The sequence below is a fragment of the Culex quinquefasciatus genome, chromosome 2 (genome assembly GCF_015732765.1).
Source record: "Culex quinquefasciatus strain JHB chromosome 2, VPISU_Cqui_1.0_pri_paternal, whole genome shotgun sequence".
Classification (NCBI taxonomy): domain Eukaryota; kingdom Metazoa; phylum Arthropoda; class Insecta; order Diptera; family Culicidae; genus Culex; species Culex quinquefasciatus.
The window spans coordinates 58486517-58506807 of record NC_051862.1 but is presented as its reverse complement, the minus strand read 5'-3'; the positions used below and the strand labels follow the sequence as shown (position 1 = coordinate 58506807).

The 20291-nt window shown below is 35.8% G+C and overlaps 1 protein-coding gene across 2 annotated transcripts; it reads left to right on the top strand.

Annotated features, from left to right (window-relative positions):
• The first annotated feature begins 4405 nt into the window (after nucleotides 1–4405).
• LOC6038119 lies at nucleotides 4406–19334 on the top strand. Of its 2 annotated transcripts, XM_001847903.2 has the most exons (6): nucleotides 4406–4708; nucleotides 10361–10669; nucleotides 17951–18060; nucleotides 18124–18558; nucleotides 18621–18798; nucleotides 18857–19334. In XM_001847903.2, the coding sequence occupies exons 2-6, from the start codon at nucleotides 10478–10480 to the stop codon at nucleotides 19010–19012; spliced, it is 1071 nt and encodes a 356-aa protein (XP_001847955.2). In that variant the 5' UTR covers nucleotides 4406–4708; nucleotides 10361–10477; the 3' UTR covers nucleotides 19013–19334. The 2 variants fall into 2 exon arrangements, with proteins under 2 accessions (XP_001847955.2, XP_038109252.1); XM_038253324.1 differs by lacking the exon at nucleotides 10361–10669.
• The last annotated feature ends 957 nt before the right edge of the window (nucleotides 19335–20291 follow it).

The following is a 20291-nucleotide window of genomic DNA, read 5'->3' as shown; positions in this document are numbered from 1 at the left end:
AATACATTTTTAACCCCATTTTGATTAAAAATTTGATTTAGCATTTTTGTGATTCGACTTTTAATGAAACAATGTGTATTTAAAAAAAAAAAACAAATGTATTTTTTTTCTCTGATCGTGTTTGAATGTCAATGGCAATTAATTGATCGTTGTGAAAGCAGCAAATTTTAATCAACATCTGTTTGTCTGTGCTGTGGCGTTCCACACCCTGTGATATAAAAAAAGTAACCATTACCTCCTCCACCATGCAACATGAAATTTGGCGTGAAATTAGCCGAAACAGAGATTAGACCTCATAGATTTTTTTTTCTGTACTGTGTGTGTGTGTATATGTAAAACTGATTGTGAATAAATCGAACGATAAGCTACCCTTTTGATAATTATAACCGTGGAGCAGTAATTTAGCCGAAAATCCCCCACTCAAAATCCTCAGTCGTTCTGTTACATTATATAACTTTTCCAATCAAAGTAGAGAGGAAAAAAATCCCAACTCGCGCAATAAATAACATGCCAAACAAATTCCCTTTGGTCAAAGCTGACGTTCGGTTGGCACAAACCAATTGCATTTTTTATTGGACGATATTACAACTGCGTCAACTTGAGGGCGACCACGGATGACGTCACGTTTGAGAGAAAATAAATTTTATTTCTTCCACAGTAATCTTAACTCTCAAAAAAAAAACACAAAAAAAAGTTAAGTTAAGAGCTGGATTAGTATAGCGTACCGTAATAGTTGGAAAGAGGTACGTAATCGCACTTTTTGCAGTGAAATTCGCTTATGGCACCCTTTAACAAGCGTTAAGGGTAGTTTTACTGATTTGGGACTATTTTTTTATATTGAAAAAAAAAATTATACTGACAAAACCTGAAATTAATTAAACGTATAAAAAAAAACCAATTTTTAAATTCGAAAATCAAGTTTATCTCAATAACAGTTCATTGCCCTATCTGTCCCGTATGCAAATTGTGTCACATTTCATTTCCAAGGTGACGTGACGTGGAATAAGCGCATTAGAAATAAACCGGCGCGCCGGGAGAACGCGGTGCGACATGGCGATCTTCCGAGGAGAATTTAGCAGCGAGTAAAAGATGGGATGCCTAGAAAGAAAAAGATGGCAACTTAGGCGTTGACTCAGTTCAATTGGAAGAGATTATTTTAGAAATTTAATATCAGAAATTATTTATATCAACATATATAAAATCATTAAACTTCAAAATTTTAAATCCAAAATATCACACTGAACGATCAAGGGATAGCAATTGTCGAAAAAACTGCTTCGTCATCGTCTGGCAAGGAGAGCGAATTAAACCACTGAATCCACTAGTTTAAAATGTTGGAGTCGATGTTGGTCGTTATCACTACCAGCCGGGATTGAAAGAACCAAGATAAGACGAGTTCCACCCTTCAAGCAACACTCTTGTTAATGCATTTATTGCTAACCTGGTAAGTAAGTAAAATTTTCGAATCAATTTAGGCATGCAAAGCCAAACGTAAACATTACATTGGAAGAGAGACATTCATTGCTTTCGCTGCCCAAATATGAAAAAATAAGAATTGATGACATCGTTGGTCGGAAGTTCATTAGGATGAAATTATGATAAATAAAAACTGAAACAGTTTTTGAAATTTCAAAGAATGAGGAATCCCAAACCTCTCACAAAACATTTCAATGATTTTAGGAATGATTTAAAAACACATTCCAGTCAAACTAAATGGTTTTGATTTTATTTTAGTTTTTTTTCGGGCACTTAATAATGACATACCAACAATTTGACGTTTTAATTTTGAATGTGGTTTAAACAAAAATCAAGTTTTTAATCGTTAGTCAAAAGTGTTGCGAGAATATGAGCTATTCTGTTTGTTGATGGACAAACTTTTGTGATGAAAAAAAAATACCATTCTTGATGGTATAACTAATTTATTTAGAACATGGAAACCCGATCCAGATAAAAATCTAGAATAAGAGCATGATGTCGTTTAATTTACGTTGAATTTTTTTTACAGAAAAAAGTTCAATATTTTATTGCATTTTATTTCATAATATCAGAAGAAGAAGGGAGGGCAAAAAATTAAAAATTTAAATTATTTGCCATGGTTTCAGCATTTCAACGAAAGATGTGTTAATAAATGGATTTACAACAGCATTGTCGTAGTGCAATCATAAGTTTTTATAATATCTATGTTTTGACGAAACAATATTTTTGCAATTTCATAAAAAAACTAAATATTTTTGAACTGTTACAATCATGATAAAATTGCTAAAATTTCAATCATTAAAATTTTGAATTTTTGTAAATAGTATTTTTGCACCATGTTTTTTCGAGAAAGGGAGGGAGGATTGTGGAGACATAAACTTAAGAAAATATTTGCACCCTATTACCGGAAAATAAATAAATGCATTTTTCTGCGTTGATAATATTATTTAGCATGTTCTTATTTTTTTCCAAATAAATTAAAATTATACTAGCAAACTTAAAAAAAACAATTTTAAGTCTGATTTTCTTAAATTAGAGACAAAAGTATCACAAAATTCTCTATACATCATTACAGTTAAGATTTGGCCTCATTTGGCAGCAAGGGTCCTGATTGCTCAAAATCAACTACTCCATTCGCGAGCACAAATAGCAGGCGACGCGATACTGCCCTGATGAATTCCTACTGTTTGTCACTTTCACACCATTCGCTCCCGAACACTCTCTCTTCTACTCTCCTTCTCTCTCTGATCGGCTCAGTCTCCGAACGGTTCTGACAGGCCGATCGTCTCCGATCACTCTGAACTGAAAATATTTTTTCTCTGATGCGCTGCGTTATACTCATTCATTTGGGTTGCCTAAAATCAATGTTAACAATTAAATTGTGCATTTATTTTGATTTCATAACATTATAGACACCATTCAAAGAAACTTCCACCAAGTAAAAATCAAATTGATGGCAAACTGAGGGCGTGAAGACAAAAAGACTGCCGCGCTGGCATTTTGTGAGAATGGCTCTCCGCTGAGCATGGTAATATGTGAGTGTCGTCGAGCGACGGAGTAGGCAACAATTTTCACGATGTATTTGTTCGCTGAGTGAACAGTTCGGGCCACTCGCTGGCTGCTTGCGAGTATCATTCGTTCATGAATGCTAGCGGGTTAGAATAGGCGACGAATGGATAGGCGATGAGTGAGTGGTTTCTGTTCATTGAACCGAAAATCAGGACCCTTGTTTGGCAGTACAAAAACTTGCAATGACCTGATGTAGTATCTTCAATCACATAATTGAAAAAGCGATGTCTCTAAAATGTTCAAAAGATCATTTCACTCTTTGAGGCATTGGAAACATGAAAACATCCTGTAGGATGTTTTTGTACGTATTTATGACATTTACATTTTATTTTTTTTTCAAGGGATTGCCCAGAAATTCGCAGTGAAAACATATTTGAGCTCAGTTTTAAGTGTTTTTTTTTCCAAAATACGGCAAAAAATAAAGCATTTAATATAGTATCTATTTTGCACAAAACTAAAAATTCGGCCATTATGTCAATTCAAGTATTTCAAGAAAAACCGCATTTTGTTGATCGTCGCCAAATCTTCATCAAGGTATGTAAGTTATTATCGATATGTACTACGAAATGGATTTAGACTTTCTGTCCAGCTACTGGAAAGTTTAACATCTGGTCAAATCTCTCAATTAAAATGTTACCTAAGCTGTTGGGATTTAGCACCGGCAGTCCAATTAAGCATAAAAATATGAAAACTGAATTTGGCGAAATTTCTCAAATTTCCGTCCATTTTGACAAAAACAAAATCAAGGATATTTGAGAGCCAATGATTTCTTTTTGTTTAAATTTTATCATAAATCAAATCAAAACAATGAATGCATCAAATTGTACAGCATTATACAATTTATAAAAAAATGAGATTTCAATCCCTATTTATCATGTTAGTGTACCGTAAACTGTGGTCAATCGGGACACATGGGGCGAATTGGGACCGCAGTTTTAACCATGTTGGAGCAAAATATTTTGATATTTCTGGTTGGTTTCGGTTAGAACAGACTCAGACCAACAAAATGTGTACATCCATTTCCAAATTTAAAAGCTTAAAGTGCCCTAAAAACTGCTGTCCCTATTCAGACTGAAGTCCCGATTCAGCCCAGAATACGGTATTTATTTTGATAAAAAATATTCTTCGATAATTATTACCATTCATTCATCATTTGGTATCGCTCTTTTTGATACGTTGGAGTTGATGAAAAAGGTTTTTCCAATAATATAAGTTTTGTTCAAACTTGAACAAAAAAACAATGCTTTTGTAAATTATTAAATTTAATAACATTCTAGCTAGCATCACTGCACGTTCCCTTAACATTCCACAAATACGCACAAACAAGCCTCCCGTTTGTGCAGATAGCTAGGCAGTATCCGTCGATTCCCGTCCAACAGCAGCAGTTCATTCAAGACCTTCGAATTGAGTGGATTCGCAGCCAGCTTTGCGACTAGTTTGTCGAGACCGTGTCGTCGGATTCGCATTGTTGTACGTGGTTCGTTTTTTTCGTGCGTGTTTCGTACTCGCGGAAAATCGATTTTTTCACCCGGAAGAAAAGTGTTTTGAGGTCGTAAGATCTACTAGGCGGTGCATGTGCACAGTGATGGAATAGTGGTGTGACCAGCTGAAAAAGATCACTTCTTAATTCTGGCCTAGGCCCAACACACGAATACACTTTTGCGTAAGAAAGTAATCCGGGCGCGGTGTTTGGAAGAGAGGATTTAGTTGGGGAAATTGAAAACGTACAAAAACATTAGTATAGCTGTGTTTAGTAGACTAATCCACTACTTCCAAGTGCCGTTGGTTCTAGACATTGGAGAATCGAGGTTCACATCGAAGGGAGCTGCAACACGAAGGGAGTTGTTCGCCATGAAGTGCACTCTAGTGTACACTGTCGAAGACCGGATCAACTAGGTGGTGTTGGTGGACTTTTTTGTAGTAGGGTGACAAAGTGAAAAAGTACTTTATTGTAAATCATACTACAAACATTTTTAAACCTTCCATAATACTAGAAATTATGTGGCATATCTAAAATGTTTTACAAAACCTTATCAGTATTACATTACATAAGTGCTCATAACTTAACACAGTGTTGTTAGATCTTCATTATTTTTCCTTACATTTTAGGGGATGCTATACTACCCTTTTTTCTCTAGCAAAAAAAAAATTCCTTTGCAGATTTTTAATACTTAACTAAGCATACCGTCAGTAGGGGTGACATTGGGTCTGGGGGGTGAGATTGGGTCAAAGTGATTTTTTGCGGTATTTACAATTTTCAAACGATTGGCATTTAAGGTAGAGTTCATCAAATTCCACCATATTTTGGGAAAATGTTAGTAAACTATCTAAGAACAGTTCTTCGTTAATATATTTTCGATGTTATTTAAATTGTTTTTGTTGTTAAGAAATTTCGAAAGGTGTATCGTTTTATGACCCATAGTCACCCCCAATGACGGTAGTAAAGTAGGGGAGAGTGGGGAGACTTGATCCCCTTTTTTTTGTATCGCACATAACTCTGTCAATTTCTCACAAAACTATAAACTTTTTACATGAATTGAAAGCTCAAACATTCATCTATGTTTGGCTAATAAGAGTATTTCATCAGATGAACTCTTCGAATCATGCCAAGCGTTTTAAAAAAATATTTTAAACCGGCTTTTTAAAAATGTTAGGGGTAACTTTTTTTGTTTGATGCCACTATCTACTGCGACCAGGAATTAGATCTATTGCGGACTTGCAATTCTATTTATAGAATCACAAAGGCTTCTTCTGTTATTAGGCAGATGGGACACGCACACACGCTATTGTTGAGCGAGTGTGTCGAGCGATCCACTGCCGTAACTTCGCCGCCGAAGAGGTTTGAATGTCCTCTTTGGCTCTGCCTTTTCCACTCTGTACTGTCCAAATGTATCGCTAGAACCGAAGTGCACATTTTACGTTTACTTATACCCAGCTAGCCCTTATTATCCTTGGCAAGATATTTTAATATTCTGCGGTTCTAGAGAGCGTCAGTCTGGCTACTGCGCAAAGTGCGGCGGTCTGTTCTGAACTGTTGGTTGGCTGCGACTATAAAGCGCACTTTGATCAGCGCAACGCATTTTACGACCACGTGTCACTTCAAGGTACCAAAAACCAGCATGGCATCCCGAGCATGCTCTGCTTATTTCAGATTTTTTGCAGCCACGTGACTTATTCAGATATGAAATCAAGCATGTTGATCGAGCATGTCAACAATTGAGCCTACTAAGGGACCTCTGCGATTTCCGCAACGGCGGGATACGATCGCAGCGGAATGATAATTAATCCTGATACCCGCAATAAGTTCTGGTTTCTGAAAAACTCGTCCCTTCAAAGCACTTTTTACGATCGGGCCGTGGAGCTCTGTAGGGCAATTATACAGAGAACAGTTGGTCCTTATACATGTGAAGAGTACAGGGGAAAGGATGTGCCGAGCCATGTGGGTTTGAAACCACGACCTTCTGCTCGTAAAGCGAAACCTGTAACCATTAGACCACAGGAGCTCGGCTAGGGGTAACTTGATCCCCCTTTCAACATTTTGAAGAAATCTTAAGCAAAATGTTTCTTATTCATCCAAACTTTTAATTTTTTATAAGTTACAGCAATTTCACATAAAATCTAAACGTTTGTGTTCAAAATATAACATGTTTAGTATGTAAAATATTATCCTTGGCAAGATATTTTAATATTCTGCGGTTCTAGAGAGCGTCAGTCTGGCTACTGCGCAAAGTGCGGCGGTCTGTTCTGAACTGTTGGTTGGCTGCGACTATAAAGCGCACTTTGATCAGCGCAACGCATTTTACGACCACGTGTCACTTCAAGGTACCAAAAACCAGCATGGCATCCCGAGCATGCTCTGCTTATTTCAGATTTTTTGCAGCCACGTGACTTATTCAGATATGAAATCAAGCATGTTGATCGAGCATGTCAACAATTGAGCCTACTAAGGGACCTCTGCGATTTCCGCAACGGCGGGATACGATCGCAGCGGAATGATAATTAATCCTGATACCCGCAATATTTAAAAACTTAAAATATTATTTTTTAGACCAAAATTAAGCATGTTTACGAAAGCTGCAAATTTTTGTTTACAAAACTTTTGAAAAAAGGTTCAAACTGCAGTAAGTTATGTACAACTATACTAAAGAAAACTATGTATGAACACCCAGCCCAATTAATTAATCTTGAGACTGATTTCAGTGACTGTAAAAATGCAGGGATCTAGTCTCCCTAAACGCACTTTTTTAAACAATTGATTGTAAAAATAGTATGACGATAAATTTAACATCAAATGCGTAAGGGTTTTAGAGTTGATAAGTTTATCAAACAATTCATATATAAAAAATATTTTTTTGAATAATTTTTTAGTGTTTTCTATACATATCAAAAAGAGAAAAAAAGATCTCTTGAATGTTTTTTGCAGCTCGTTTTAGAAAAATGTGTGTAACTCAATCTAAACATTTTTTAAATTTTTTCCTTGTTTTCTACAATGAGTTTTAGTTAATTTCGCACAACTTTCTAGAACAAAGCTAATTGTTTTACCCACATGCTGACGAGATACAGGCTTGGGATCAAGTGTCCCCGGGGATCAAGTCTCCCCACTCTCCCCTATACTTGATGGATTGAATGGTTTGATGATTGAATTGAACCTGAATGATTTTTTTTTGTTTTTTGGACATTGGACAGAAATGGTTTCTTTTCTTTTATCAAGCATAAAAAGGCTAGACTGTCGCAAATAAAAACATTTTTAACTTTATGTTCACAAATTAAAAAAAAAACTTGAATCACCTGTTTTGTTTCAAAGTAAAATTGTGAAAAAGAATAAGAACGTATAACAAAAAAATACTTAATCCACCTTTAGGCGGTTGGTGCCTTCCTCACATTCATATAGTGAATATCTTCATTTAGAATTGCATCATTCCCCCTTAACATGTTTAACAACAGCTTGATTACTCATTTCTTTCGATAGGGTTTTCAGATTTTCAATTTTTTTGGCTCATTGGTAAGGTCTTTTGATAACCTATCCAACGATAGTGCGCATGATAGAACCGGACAATGTTTTCATCAAAATATCTGAGATCCAGCCTCTGATAAGTGTTATATTTACATGCACCGTTAAGTTCTCATAACTTTTGATAGGGTTGTCATTTCTTCAATGTTTTGGATGGAAAGGTCTTTTGATAACCCATCTATCGATGGGTCGCATGATAGATCCGGACAACGTTTTTATCAAAATATCTGAGATCCGGCCTCCAGCCTAAAAAGTATATAAACAGCACTTAAGTGCATATAACTTTTTATAGGGTTATCAGAACTTTGATGTTTTAGGCTCTTTTGAAAGGTCTTTCAATCATCTAACTGACGACAGGTCGCATGATGGATCCGGACATCATTTTAATCGAAATATCTGAGATCCGGCCTCTGAAAAGTGTATAAATACCACTTAAGTGTCAATAACTTTTGATATGGTTATCAGATCTTCGATGTTTTAGGCTCATTGGAAAGGTCTTTTAACCATTCTAAAAATGTATAACATGACGGGTTTTCTTACAAAAACCACCCTTTTAACAATCTTCCAGACTTTTGTTAAAATCGTTTTTTTAGCATAACTTTTGAAGTTCTTTTCTAAACTTCATAATATTAACTAGGGTCTTGTGCGATCCTGAGACGGATCGAATGATACCAACATTGTCCAAATCGGTTCAGCCATTCCGGAGATAATCGTATGAATATTTTTCGGTGCACGGACTCACATCCAGACACACGCACAGACATTTGTTCAGAATTTGATTATGAGTCGATAGGTATACGTGAAGGTGGGTCTACGAGGTCGAATAAAGAATTTTATTTTTCGAGTGATTTTATAGCCTTTCCTCAATAAGGTGAGGAAGGCAAAAAACAATGTCTATAAATTACTTTTTTGACTTTGTGTTCCGAGAGTGCTTAGCAATCGAACATTATTTCAAGATATTTTTTGAATATGAAATATATGAAACACAATAGGTTATAGGACCTTTCACCAAAAAAAATTGGATATGTTTTATATAAAGTTCTTTTCAATTGCAAATCAAATTTCACATCATTTTTTTGATGATTTTTTCCATAATTTTCATAAATCATGATTTTTTTGATTTTATCTATAATTTCCATAAATGAAAATATGGATTTTTTATTTTCAGTTTACTTTTTTTAAAGATTTCTAAGCAATACCTATGACTTTACTTTATGGACGATCCAATGATACAATCAAAAATAAGTTCTTTGGTCAAAGAAAAAGTTTAAAAATGTCATCCAAATCCAAACAAAATAATCGTTGTTAGAAGTCTGCGGGAATTTCCCATTCTCATTTTCTAAGAGACTGTTTCAACATAAAAAAGATTGGTGAATAATCAAATTACAATTCGTTATTTTTATGTACTTAACAGAGAAAATTGATTTGAATTGATCATTTTTTTTTTCGTTTTTGATCAAAATTGTCAACAAGATATTATGGATTTAAAGTCATCCTTTATTTAAAACTGTTATGAATTTCATCATAGTTAACAATTTTGTTAAAATTTTGCTAAAAGACTTCAAATACTATTGGATTTTATTTTTGCAATTCCGTTTTGAAAATACTTTACCTGTCATTCTATAATGACGAAATGGCCTACTTATCATCACCAAAAATAGCAGTGCTGAAAATTGATATAGCACTCACCTGAGTAGTAGTAAAGTAATACTTTTCAGCACTTGCAATGAAAAGTAATACTTTTCAATACTGTTTTGGAGTTTGATGCTTATCTCGATGACAAATAACATTCAAGCAGGAAACTAACGTTTCACTGAAAAAATACAATTTAAAAAGTGTTTTTTTTTGTAATTGCAAAAAATGTTACATTCAACTCGTTGCAAAAAATATTTTTTAGAACTCTTTGGATATATCCAACTCAGCAGAGCCTCTTTGGATAAATGTACGACTCGTACTGGAAAATCATCAATTTGCAACTTGTTGAATAAACTGCTATTGTATTATAATTTTAGGCATTAATCAAAAACTCAAACTATGAAAATTTGTGATGAATTAAATTATCTTTGGGTCACCCTAGCTACCAATACACCCACGTGTTCCGCATTTTTACACCGTATACAACCCTCCGTTTCAATGTCGGTGTGCCAGCAACCTCGTTCGATGTTGAACCTTTGTACTCTCTCAGTTCATTCATTTTTTCCTCTGTCTTTTCGTTTCGTTCATCATATCTTACTTTTTCTTTCTGCATTTGCTGCCGTCGTTCCTGGCGCTGGCACTGGCACTGTACTCTTCATTTGCGTCCAGTCGTGGCGAATCAACTAGCTCCAATTGAAGAAAAAAAAACCTCTCCTCAAGTAGGAAGTCAGTGCTGCTGAATAATTGATCGTCAATCAAGAAGTTAATCAAAAAAAGTGTGAAAAAATGGCGTTCCTGTCCGTACGGCTGGCGGCGCAGTCCGCGTCCTCGACCGGACTCCGGATGCTCGCGCTGACGTCGCTGGACCAGCAGGTCGGCTCGGTGGCCCGGTTCAGCGCGCTGGCCACCCCCCACCAGAACCCGTACGCGCTGCGGAACCAGATTCTGTCCGGGGTCGGGCCGGTGTCCAACCAGCATGTAAGAGAAGAACTTTTTTGTGACAAAAGTGTGTCTGGCCGAATTAGGGCTAACGAGTGCTAAAATAATGCTTGACAGAAAAACAAGTGGAAATCGGTGATGAACACTACAGTGCGTTTAGGGGCTTCTAATACAGCTTTCTATCTATTACAATAACCGTGGGTGCAAAGATCCAATGCAACGGGGCCTTTTCTGTATGTATGCTTCATGCCATACCAAAGTGTATGAATAGTCGACGCGATTACGCTTCAGAGGGAACCTACCTCTCTACCCGGTGGTGTACTTTGTACGGATTCATGTTATGCATCGTTTCATGGCTTAGAGAGCAAGGCTATAACTAGTTTAAGTCTTCTACTGAGTCATATGTTGGTCCAAGCTATAAGCTCTTACTATCTGGTTCAATTGGTGCAGTTCTTCGCTGAATACCCTTGGAATTGCATTATTATTAAATGAACGAATCAACTGTGGTGAATGTACCAGGCAGTGGGGGCTTGAAATTGCTTTGTTTGTTTTCTGCATGTGGTGCGATGGATAACAAAATGAACTTCAGCTGGTTACAAACTGTTACAATGTTAGTATAAAGAACCATTGAGTTATCATTAAGCATTGGAAACGCTGATTTGCTTGGTCGTCTGCCATGATTGATGGTCGCAAAATACAGTTTTAAATTACAACAACTGTCTTTAGCTTTTTAACCATTAATTACAAAGATTTTTATATTATTTATATACAAATAAATGAACCATTTATGACACATTCCAGTGTTGTACGTAACGAAATTTCCGATTATTTTTTTTCGAAAATATGATGTCTTTTGTATGATATCTAAACCATTCCAAATCTTAAATATTATGACAGTTTTAGATAAAGAATTAAATTTGCAAGCTGGAACTATTTTACAAATTCTGAGACAATAGGAAAATATTTACCAGCTATTGTTTTACACATCGAATCTTGTGTTTTAGTTACCTAAAACTTGATAACTAGCAAAATAGTTCAAACTGTCAAAATGCTTATCAGACCTTTTCTCGTGTTGGTTCATACGCCAATTTTCAACTCTTTTTGATGTTATACGAATCTATAACTAAATTTCAAGATCTGATAAACATGTTCCATTGTTTAAATAGCTGCGATGAAACGAATAAATATTGAAACTGAATGATCCATCAGTCAAAACTAGTTTTGAGCACGATATACCGTCCAGGCTCTATTATTCGAAGTTCGATTATCCGAAGGTTTGTTGGGATTTCAAATAATCGAATCTTGAACAGAAGAATAGTTTTCGCATTTTTTTTATTTTCCTCCCTTTAACACCAACTTTGAGTATGGCGATCCCATTTTAGTCAAATTTGAAAAGTTGATTGCCAATTAAATTACAAAATGCATTTTATCAATATTTCATCGCCGTCATTTTGGCCGCCATCTTGGATTTATGATTCTAGATTCACTAAAGCATAATTTAACAGTCATACTTAATCTCAATAGTCAAAAATAGGCCAGCGAAGAAAAGTAAGATTCGATTTTCCGAAAAGAAATAATTCTTCCAAAGCCTTTGAATAATCGAGTCTGAACTGTATATCGTTTGTTAGTTTTAAAGGGGAACGTTGCTCAGTAAAAATTTGAGTAAAATTATTTTTTTGGCATCACAAAATAACTCACTTCGGGTAATCAAGTCACGAATTTGTTGTCTTATTGTTTTATTGTCGATCTTAAGCATAACCCTTAAACTACGCTAAAGTGATTTTAAATTTATTTATCCAAGATGGCGGCCAAAATGGCGGTGATGAGTCATGACTGTAATATTACCTTTTTTATGATGTAATATTTGCTCAATTTTGACTAAAAAAGTGGCAAATCACTAATAAAGTGTTTTAAAAAAAATATTTGAATTCAAAATATTTTAAAATTGTCTAAAAATATTTCAGATCTTGGTCATCTCTTGAGCTTTAAACGTTATTTTAAGTATTTTTGATAGTTATAAATCAATATTAATTCGTCTGATGTCACTCCACTGAACTTATTATTATTCATCTTTATTATAGAGCCTTTCAGTCCATTGAAGGCTGGTTAGGCTCTAAAGACCCCACTAAACTACAACATTGTTTACATAAAATCGACATTAACCAGCTTACCTTGAGATATGTGTCTTGCACGTTATATTAATAAAACAAGTTAATGTTTGAGCCATAATGTACGTATAATTGCTTTTATATTTTTTTAGGTATCGTCATAATCGTGATTGTACAGCTGTTTTTACACAATATCATGATATTTTTTTTTTTTTTTGGTTTGGTAAGAACAAAAACAGCACAATAAATAGTACGTCAATTAACAAATTTGAAGATTTTAAAAACTCTAAAAACTGCTGTCCCTTTTCAGACTTTAGCCCCGATTCTATCCAGTTGTCGGTAATATATTTTTAATTATTTAGATTAAATATTCCGAATTATCAAATATTTTTAAATATGTGTCCTCTTGAAAAATCTACAACAAACAAACTTTTTATTCATTTTGTGATAATTACATGGAAAACTACAAAAAAAAATTCAATATCGGTTTAACTTCTGAGCAATACTCTACCAAAACCGGAAATGGATTTTATTTGTATTTTTTTTATTTGGCTAAAACTTTGTGGGGGCCTTCCCACAAAATGGCTTCTTTGGTCATATGTTCACCCATACGAGTCTCCGTACAATTTTGTCAGCTGTACATACAAAAATGTTACGTAAATATTCGAAAATCTGTAACTTTTGAAAGAATTTTCTGTTCAATTTGGAGTTTTGGGAAGAGTGGTAAATATTTCTGAGGTTTATCCAGGAAAAAATAGTTACATAGAAAAAAATTGCCAATTTTTCATTAACTTTTTTTCACAAGAATTCAATTTCCCGAAATCTGAAATTTTTGATTTTCGAGGTTTTTTTATATGTTTTAGTGGACAAAAACCTGCAACGCATACCTAGAGAAGTATGGTCAAAACTTTTGCCGCTGAGCTATGATTTTTTGAAAAAAAAAACTAAATTTTATGCTTAAAATTTATTTGACCTAATATTTTTTATGTAAAATTGAATTTGCAATCGAAAAGTACCTTAAAGTTTTTTTTTATAAATCCACCGAAAGTTTGATTTCAGCGAAATATTTGCAGTTTTTCGATTTTAAAAATAGTAACCACGAGTGACCATTTCCTAAATATTTTTTTTTAAGTTCAGAAAATTTCCACAGTTTTTTTTCAAGATAAATCCACCGAAAGTTTGATTTCAGCGAAATATTTGCAGTTTTTCGATTTTAAAAATAGTAACCACGAGTGACCATTTCCTAAATATTTTTTTTTAAGTTCAGAAAATTTCCACAGTTTTTTTTCGCCGAATCAAAAATGGTGAATATCCATTACCAAGATTAGTTGATATGATTTTAGCATAGCATAGCATTGGTGTCTACCCGTAGTTGCTACTCTGTTAATGACCAGGACCTCCAAGAATTGCTCCGTGGACCACAGATGAAGAGTAGGAACCAATCATCACCACTTCGCAACTTTCAAATGTCCCTATCATGCTAGCCAATCACAGCGCCGGCCACGACCAGTGGTAAGACACGGGGGAAGTGGATAGGAATTTTAGTCCGATACTTGAGTGATGAAGACCGCTAAATCAGCTGCGTCTTCGACAAAGTATCACGTGAGGTTTGAGGGTGTTAGTAAGATGGGTGTGAAGCCAGGATTCACCGTGGTAAGTGATGCGGCCGGTCAAATCTATTTATAGTCCTTAATTCTTCGTATGTTCTTGGATTCATTTTTGGAAGCTTTCCAATTCGGTTCACCAAGCTTTTTGTGGTGAATTCTGGTCGTGTTGAAAGTTCAATATTCGCCTAACAATTATGCAACCAGTGTCCGTGAATTCAACTTGCATTCAAAATTGCATTTTCCTGTTCTTAGGTTCAAACATATTCCAATCAAGTTTCTTGGATTCTTATAGCATTCTTAATCCTTCTAGACAACTAAGCCTCGATGGTCTGGTGGTTAGCATTTTTGTCTGCTGACCCAAAGGACGGAGGATCGAACCCCGCCGCGAGCTAATGAATTTTTCGTTCATATTCAAGTGTTCAGAATTATTCCTTCTTTCCATAATTTCTCGATAGGGGCAGATGGGAATCGAACCCAGAACCTTCCGCTTACAAAGCGAACAGCGTAACCATTCAGCCACGCCTACCCCCTTAGATTAGTTGATATGATTTTCTGAAAAAAAAACACAGAATTCGGTATATTTTAATGTTACACCAAATTTTCTTTTCTGAAATTCAGTAAACTTTTACTGAATTTTCATCTACTGAAATTTCAGTAAACGAATCAGTAATTTAGAGTTTACTGAATTCTCAGTAAACTGATATTTGTCACTTTGACAGATGATTTACTGAAATATCAGTAAAATGGTTGTCAAAACAACTGAAATTTAAGCAAAATCAACGTCAAATTATTTTACTGAAAATTCAGTAATTTTCTTGTGGCAGTTTGACAGATCATTTACTGAAGGTTCAGCCAAAGAGTATTGAAAAAAAAACTCGAAAATTTTTGACATCAGGAAAAGTCACTTGAAAACGTAACGCCTCAAAAAAAATCAAAAATTTAAAATTATTTTCCAGACTGCTGAGATGTGTACCGCGTGTACCGCGTTACGGGGTCATAAATTAATCGCCAGTGTACCCTCTCATTTCCCTTCTCTCTGGTTCAGCAATCATTGCTGATATTTCAGTTATCAATGTTTGATTTCGCTTGTCATTAAAAATATTGTTATTCAATCATTTATTTTAGCATTTATTTCATCAATCGTCCAAACCTAAAAAACAGGTGGTTAGCATCGAGGCATTTGTTATTAACATTTTTTTACCTTTGTTTCTAAAGATCACAATACAAAATTAAAAAAAAAAAAAACAACACATTTCATAGAGGATTTTTTCTCGGCAGCATCCAAACAATAAGTCAGAAGTGACATTTCAGTTTGACAGATATGCAGCGACTGATTTTTCAGTAAGTTTTTTGTTTATTACTGAATTTAAGCAAATGTGATGATTACTGAATCGCATTCAGTTATTTATTTTACTGAAATGGCAATCCAAAATTTGCTGTGTATGTCATTTTTTGGTCTCAATTTCAACACATTCACCATCCTCGGAAAATTCCACGTTAGTTTGATGTATTGGAGTTGTAAATTTGATTTAAAAAATAATTGAATAAAACATTTTTGAAAAAAAAATAGAACTCGTTTACTCTGGGATCAATTACAGCTCATAAAAAGTGTTTCCAACTGAAATCGAGTGATTAATAGCTCAATAGGAAGTGAGCAAGCAAGTTTCTATCAGTTTTACAAAATAAGTTGTTTAAATAGTGGAAATCAGCAAATTGGATGGAGTTAGGAGCGAGTGCTATAACTGCCAAACATTCGAGAATTCCCCTAAATGGCATTTTTTCCAAACGAATTTCCAGTTCCAATATTCAAACTTACGTGGATTTTTTCGAGGATTTCGAATATGTTAAAATTGAGACCAAAAAAAGCCTACAGGGCAAAAACGAACGTTGTAAAAAGTTTGTTAAGAAAAATCTTAAAACTATGAGAAAAACTGCGATTGGCCAAAAAGGAATTAAAGTCCATGTAATTCCCTTACTTTTGACCTAAGGGAGTAAGGGTGTTGGAGGTTGTTGCAAATAGATTTTGGGGTTTAAAAAAATCCAAAAATCTAATTGTGAGACTTTTATAGGAAGTTCATTTTCCAACAACTTTGTTGAAAGGAAGCAAGAAGATCCGAGTTAAGACGGTAATTTCAAATATTGTTAAAATAACAGAAAGTGTTATGGAATCTTCTTAAAAAATCTATTTTTGCATAAGAGTTTAATAACATTTTATGTTATCATAACAAAATTTGTTATTGGTCTGATATTAGTTGAAAGCCAAAACAACTTTGGAATAACATTTTTGGTTATGGAAGAATATCTCCAACAGTTATTGGGATGATCGGATTATTTGTTAAAATAACAAAAAATAATAACAAAGATTTGTTCGAAGAATAACCAAAAATGTTATTAGTTAGTCAATAACAATCCAATAACAAAAAAATCATGAGCATGAGCATGAGCATGAGCATGAGAGACCACCCATGGTTGTCCTTCTCCGTTGCTGAACAGGACCGTAATATTTTAATACAACCGACCATACGCTTGAACGATCTAATGGTGTTTCCCTTATCAACAGCATGTATGAATGCGCTGAAAAGATAAAACATCAAGATCATTAAAACTAGATCTGGAGCAAATAGGTAACAGTCATTGGCCACCAACGGCGCCCGCCATGTCAGTTTGTAGATCTCGGGGGATTGGGACGGGAATGTTAGTTAGCACAGGTTGCTACCAAAGGTGGGTTCTATACGATATCCACACCCCCACGTGTGCCGGAAAACTACTTCTACTTGAGATTTTGTTAGTGGGTAAGGGTAATGGCCAGGATTCAACATAGAGGATGATGATGCGACCCAATAATCAATAAATTTTGTTTAATGGTGTGATGTATTATGCATTCTCAAGGCAAACAGTCGGAGTATGCGGATGAGACTATTCCCGGTTATTTGGTGTTGAGTTTAGCATAAATGATTCAATCTTAGACAGCCGGCTGTGGAAAGATAAAACCAACTAAAATGCGAAAACGCGAAACCGCCCGGACCGAAAAACACAAACAATCGGGGGGGGGGGGGAAACAAAGACGGAAACGGCATCGAAAATCCTGCGAGATGACCGCGACGCGCCCCGTTCAAATTCTCCAAAGCAACTCAATCCAATAACAAAAAAATCATAACGACGAATAACAAATCTTGTTATAAATAACATAAAATGTCATTGGCCTAGTATTTTCAAATATCAAAAAAATGTATTCCCGAGTTATTTCCGTTTGCTCGGGATATTTTGTCTTGTGACTTGTAGTAAAATTACTTTTTTATCTGGATCCTCAATGACAATGCAATTTTCTATAAATAAGTTCTTATTTTAATCTAAATCAACTGTCGCTTATCAATTTCCTAGATAGATATGACTGGTTTGTTGGGCTTTAGTTGTAGATAAAATTATATAATCGTTGTGGGTTACTATCACTAAAGTTAACGTATCTCATCAAAATTTTGTAGTAATAATATAACCGAGTATTTTTGTTTTGGCTTCTTCACTACTTACTGCATGATTTTTCATTTCATCATCATCAATTTTTTTATTTGGAACTTTATTAAAATTTCCTTTCTTTCAACTTTCAGATCAACATGACGATCCCGAGCCGCGGGATCACGATCCAGGAAATCTCGCGCAACCTGCAGATGTTCAACAAGGAGCGGCGGAATGTCGAAAAGGACCCGAACACTTTCCAGTAATTTTCCACGTCTTCTCTTGATTTGAAGAGTGGGACTAATGTTACGTTCTCCCTTTCCAGAATGAAGGTCGGATTCGACAAGCCGACGGTGCTGATGTTCGCCTGGTTGAACGCCAAACAGAAGCATTTGGCCAAGTACGCCAAACTGTACACGGACCAGGGCTTCGAGGTGATTGTGGCCAACCTGACGCCGTGGCAGCTGCTGTGGCCCATGAAGGGTAGCCAGCTGGTGGCGGCCGAGATCGTGAAGCTACTGAAGAACAACGAGTTCAAGAACGGGCTCATCTTTCACGGGTTCTCCGTGGGCGGATATTTGTGGGGCGAGTGCCTGGTGCGGATTGCGCGGGATCTCCCCAACCATCAGATCATCCTGGATCGCGTCAAGGGCCAGGTGTGGGACAGCGGGGCCGACATTACGGAGATCCCAGAGGGAGTCCCGAGGGCGCTGTTTCCAAAGAATCCCACGCTGCAGGGTGCTCTGCGCAAGTACATGCTGTAAGTATCGCGCAATAGCCGGAGATCTTTGAAGTAGACATTAATTTCAACCTCTTTTTCAGCTACCACATGAAAGCATTTCACGAGCCTGCGACGTCGCACTACATCCGGTCCAGCCAGATGTTCCACACGAACTTGCTGAGATGTCCGGCGTTGTTCCTGGTGTCCAAAACGGATCCCGTGGGCACAGAGCTGGCCAACGGACGCGTCCGGGACAGCTGGGAGAGCAGTGGAGTCAAGGTAGCTTCCAACACAAAACTAAATCCACACACAACCAACTAACTCAACAACTTTTCAGTGTACCTTCCATTGCTGGGACCGTTCGCCGCACGTGGGCCACTTCCAGAAGCACACCGCCGAGTACACTGAGCTGCTGTTTGCCCATCTGCGGCCGCTCGAGATCGGTGGCTTCGGGCAGAACCAAAAAGAGGCCCAGCTGCGGGCCAAGCTGTAACGCGCGCCGCACTAGTTTAGTACTGTGATACTTAAGTCAAACAAAAGATGAAAAAAGAAAAAAAAAAGATGGAGGAAAAGAAACGAATTTGTGTAAAAACTAAATTCCAGTGAATAAAGAAAAATAAGTTGTTTTGGCAGCAATAATAAATTTTAAAATTGAAGAAAACTTGATTGGAAAATTAATGGAATGTTTGGTGCAACCCTCAATGTTCACAGATGAAACTTGGACTTTTTTTAAAGGATAGTTCTTTAGTTGACACTAATATGCTAAAAATTGTATGAAACACATGGATATTAGGGGAAATAAACAGGAAAATTTATTCTTGCAGTTATTTAATTAACCGAAAACACTCCAAAAAGAAATAACGTCAAAAAAAACTCAGTACAAGCGCCGATTATAGGGGGCAGGGATGGAATAATCGCAAAAAATCATTTTTTGCTGTCGAACTTTCTTCACCCGCGAAAGAGAGAGGAGGCGAATCACGCAAAAGAGAATCGCTCCCGAAATTCTCCAAGAAAATCAATCTGCTGATGATTTTTTGTGAATTTCCTTGTCAACAAAACTTAAAAATATTTTTTTCAGTTTGTTTACACACATTGCCCATCTACAAAATGTGACAGATCATTTTTCGACGTGTGACGTTACACTTGAAAGTGTAGTAGTGAAAAAGATGTTCCGCCGAACAATCAAGATGATGACTTTTTTAGATTTCTTTTACCGATCTTTCGTGCGCGAGAGAGGAGATCCATGCTCCCTTCGGATTTTTTCTTTTGATGAACGTCCAAAGATTTTCTTTTGATGATGATTATTTCATCGCTGATAGGAGGGTACGGGACTTTATGACCAGAGATTGTAAATTAATTCGTGTTTTTCAATCGATGAGGGAACCCCCTGAAAGAGATATTAGAGTAGTGTATGACAAACCAACAAATTCACATACATTTTGATGATCTATTTTCTTTTTACGGCTTCACCATAAAAAATCTAAATATTTTTATTTCTTATTTATTTCAAATTCGATGTTTAACAGAAGGAAATGTAAAACATTTTCCATTGAATGCTAAACTGCCGTTCTACACATAATTGTCCCATGTCATTTTTTGACGATTCTGACTTTTAAGCATTTTTAAGTTTACACTCAGGTATACTTTAAGAAAAACAAATAAAATCTAGTACTTTGTTCGGAAAATCATGAAAAACAACACCAAGTCTGTTTGTCCCATCGTTACACTTCTACGCATAATTGTCCCACCAAGAATTTTCTATCGCGGGATCA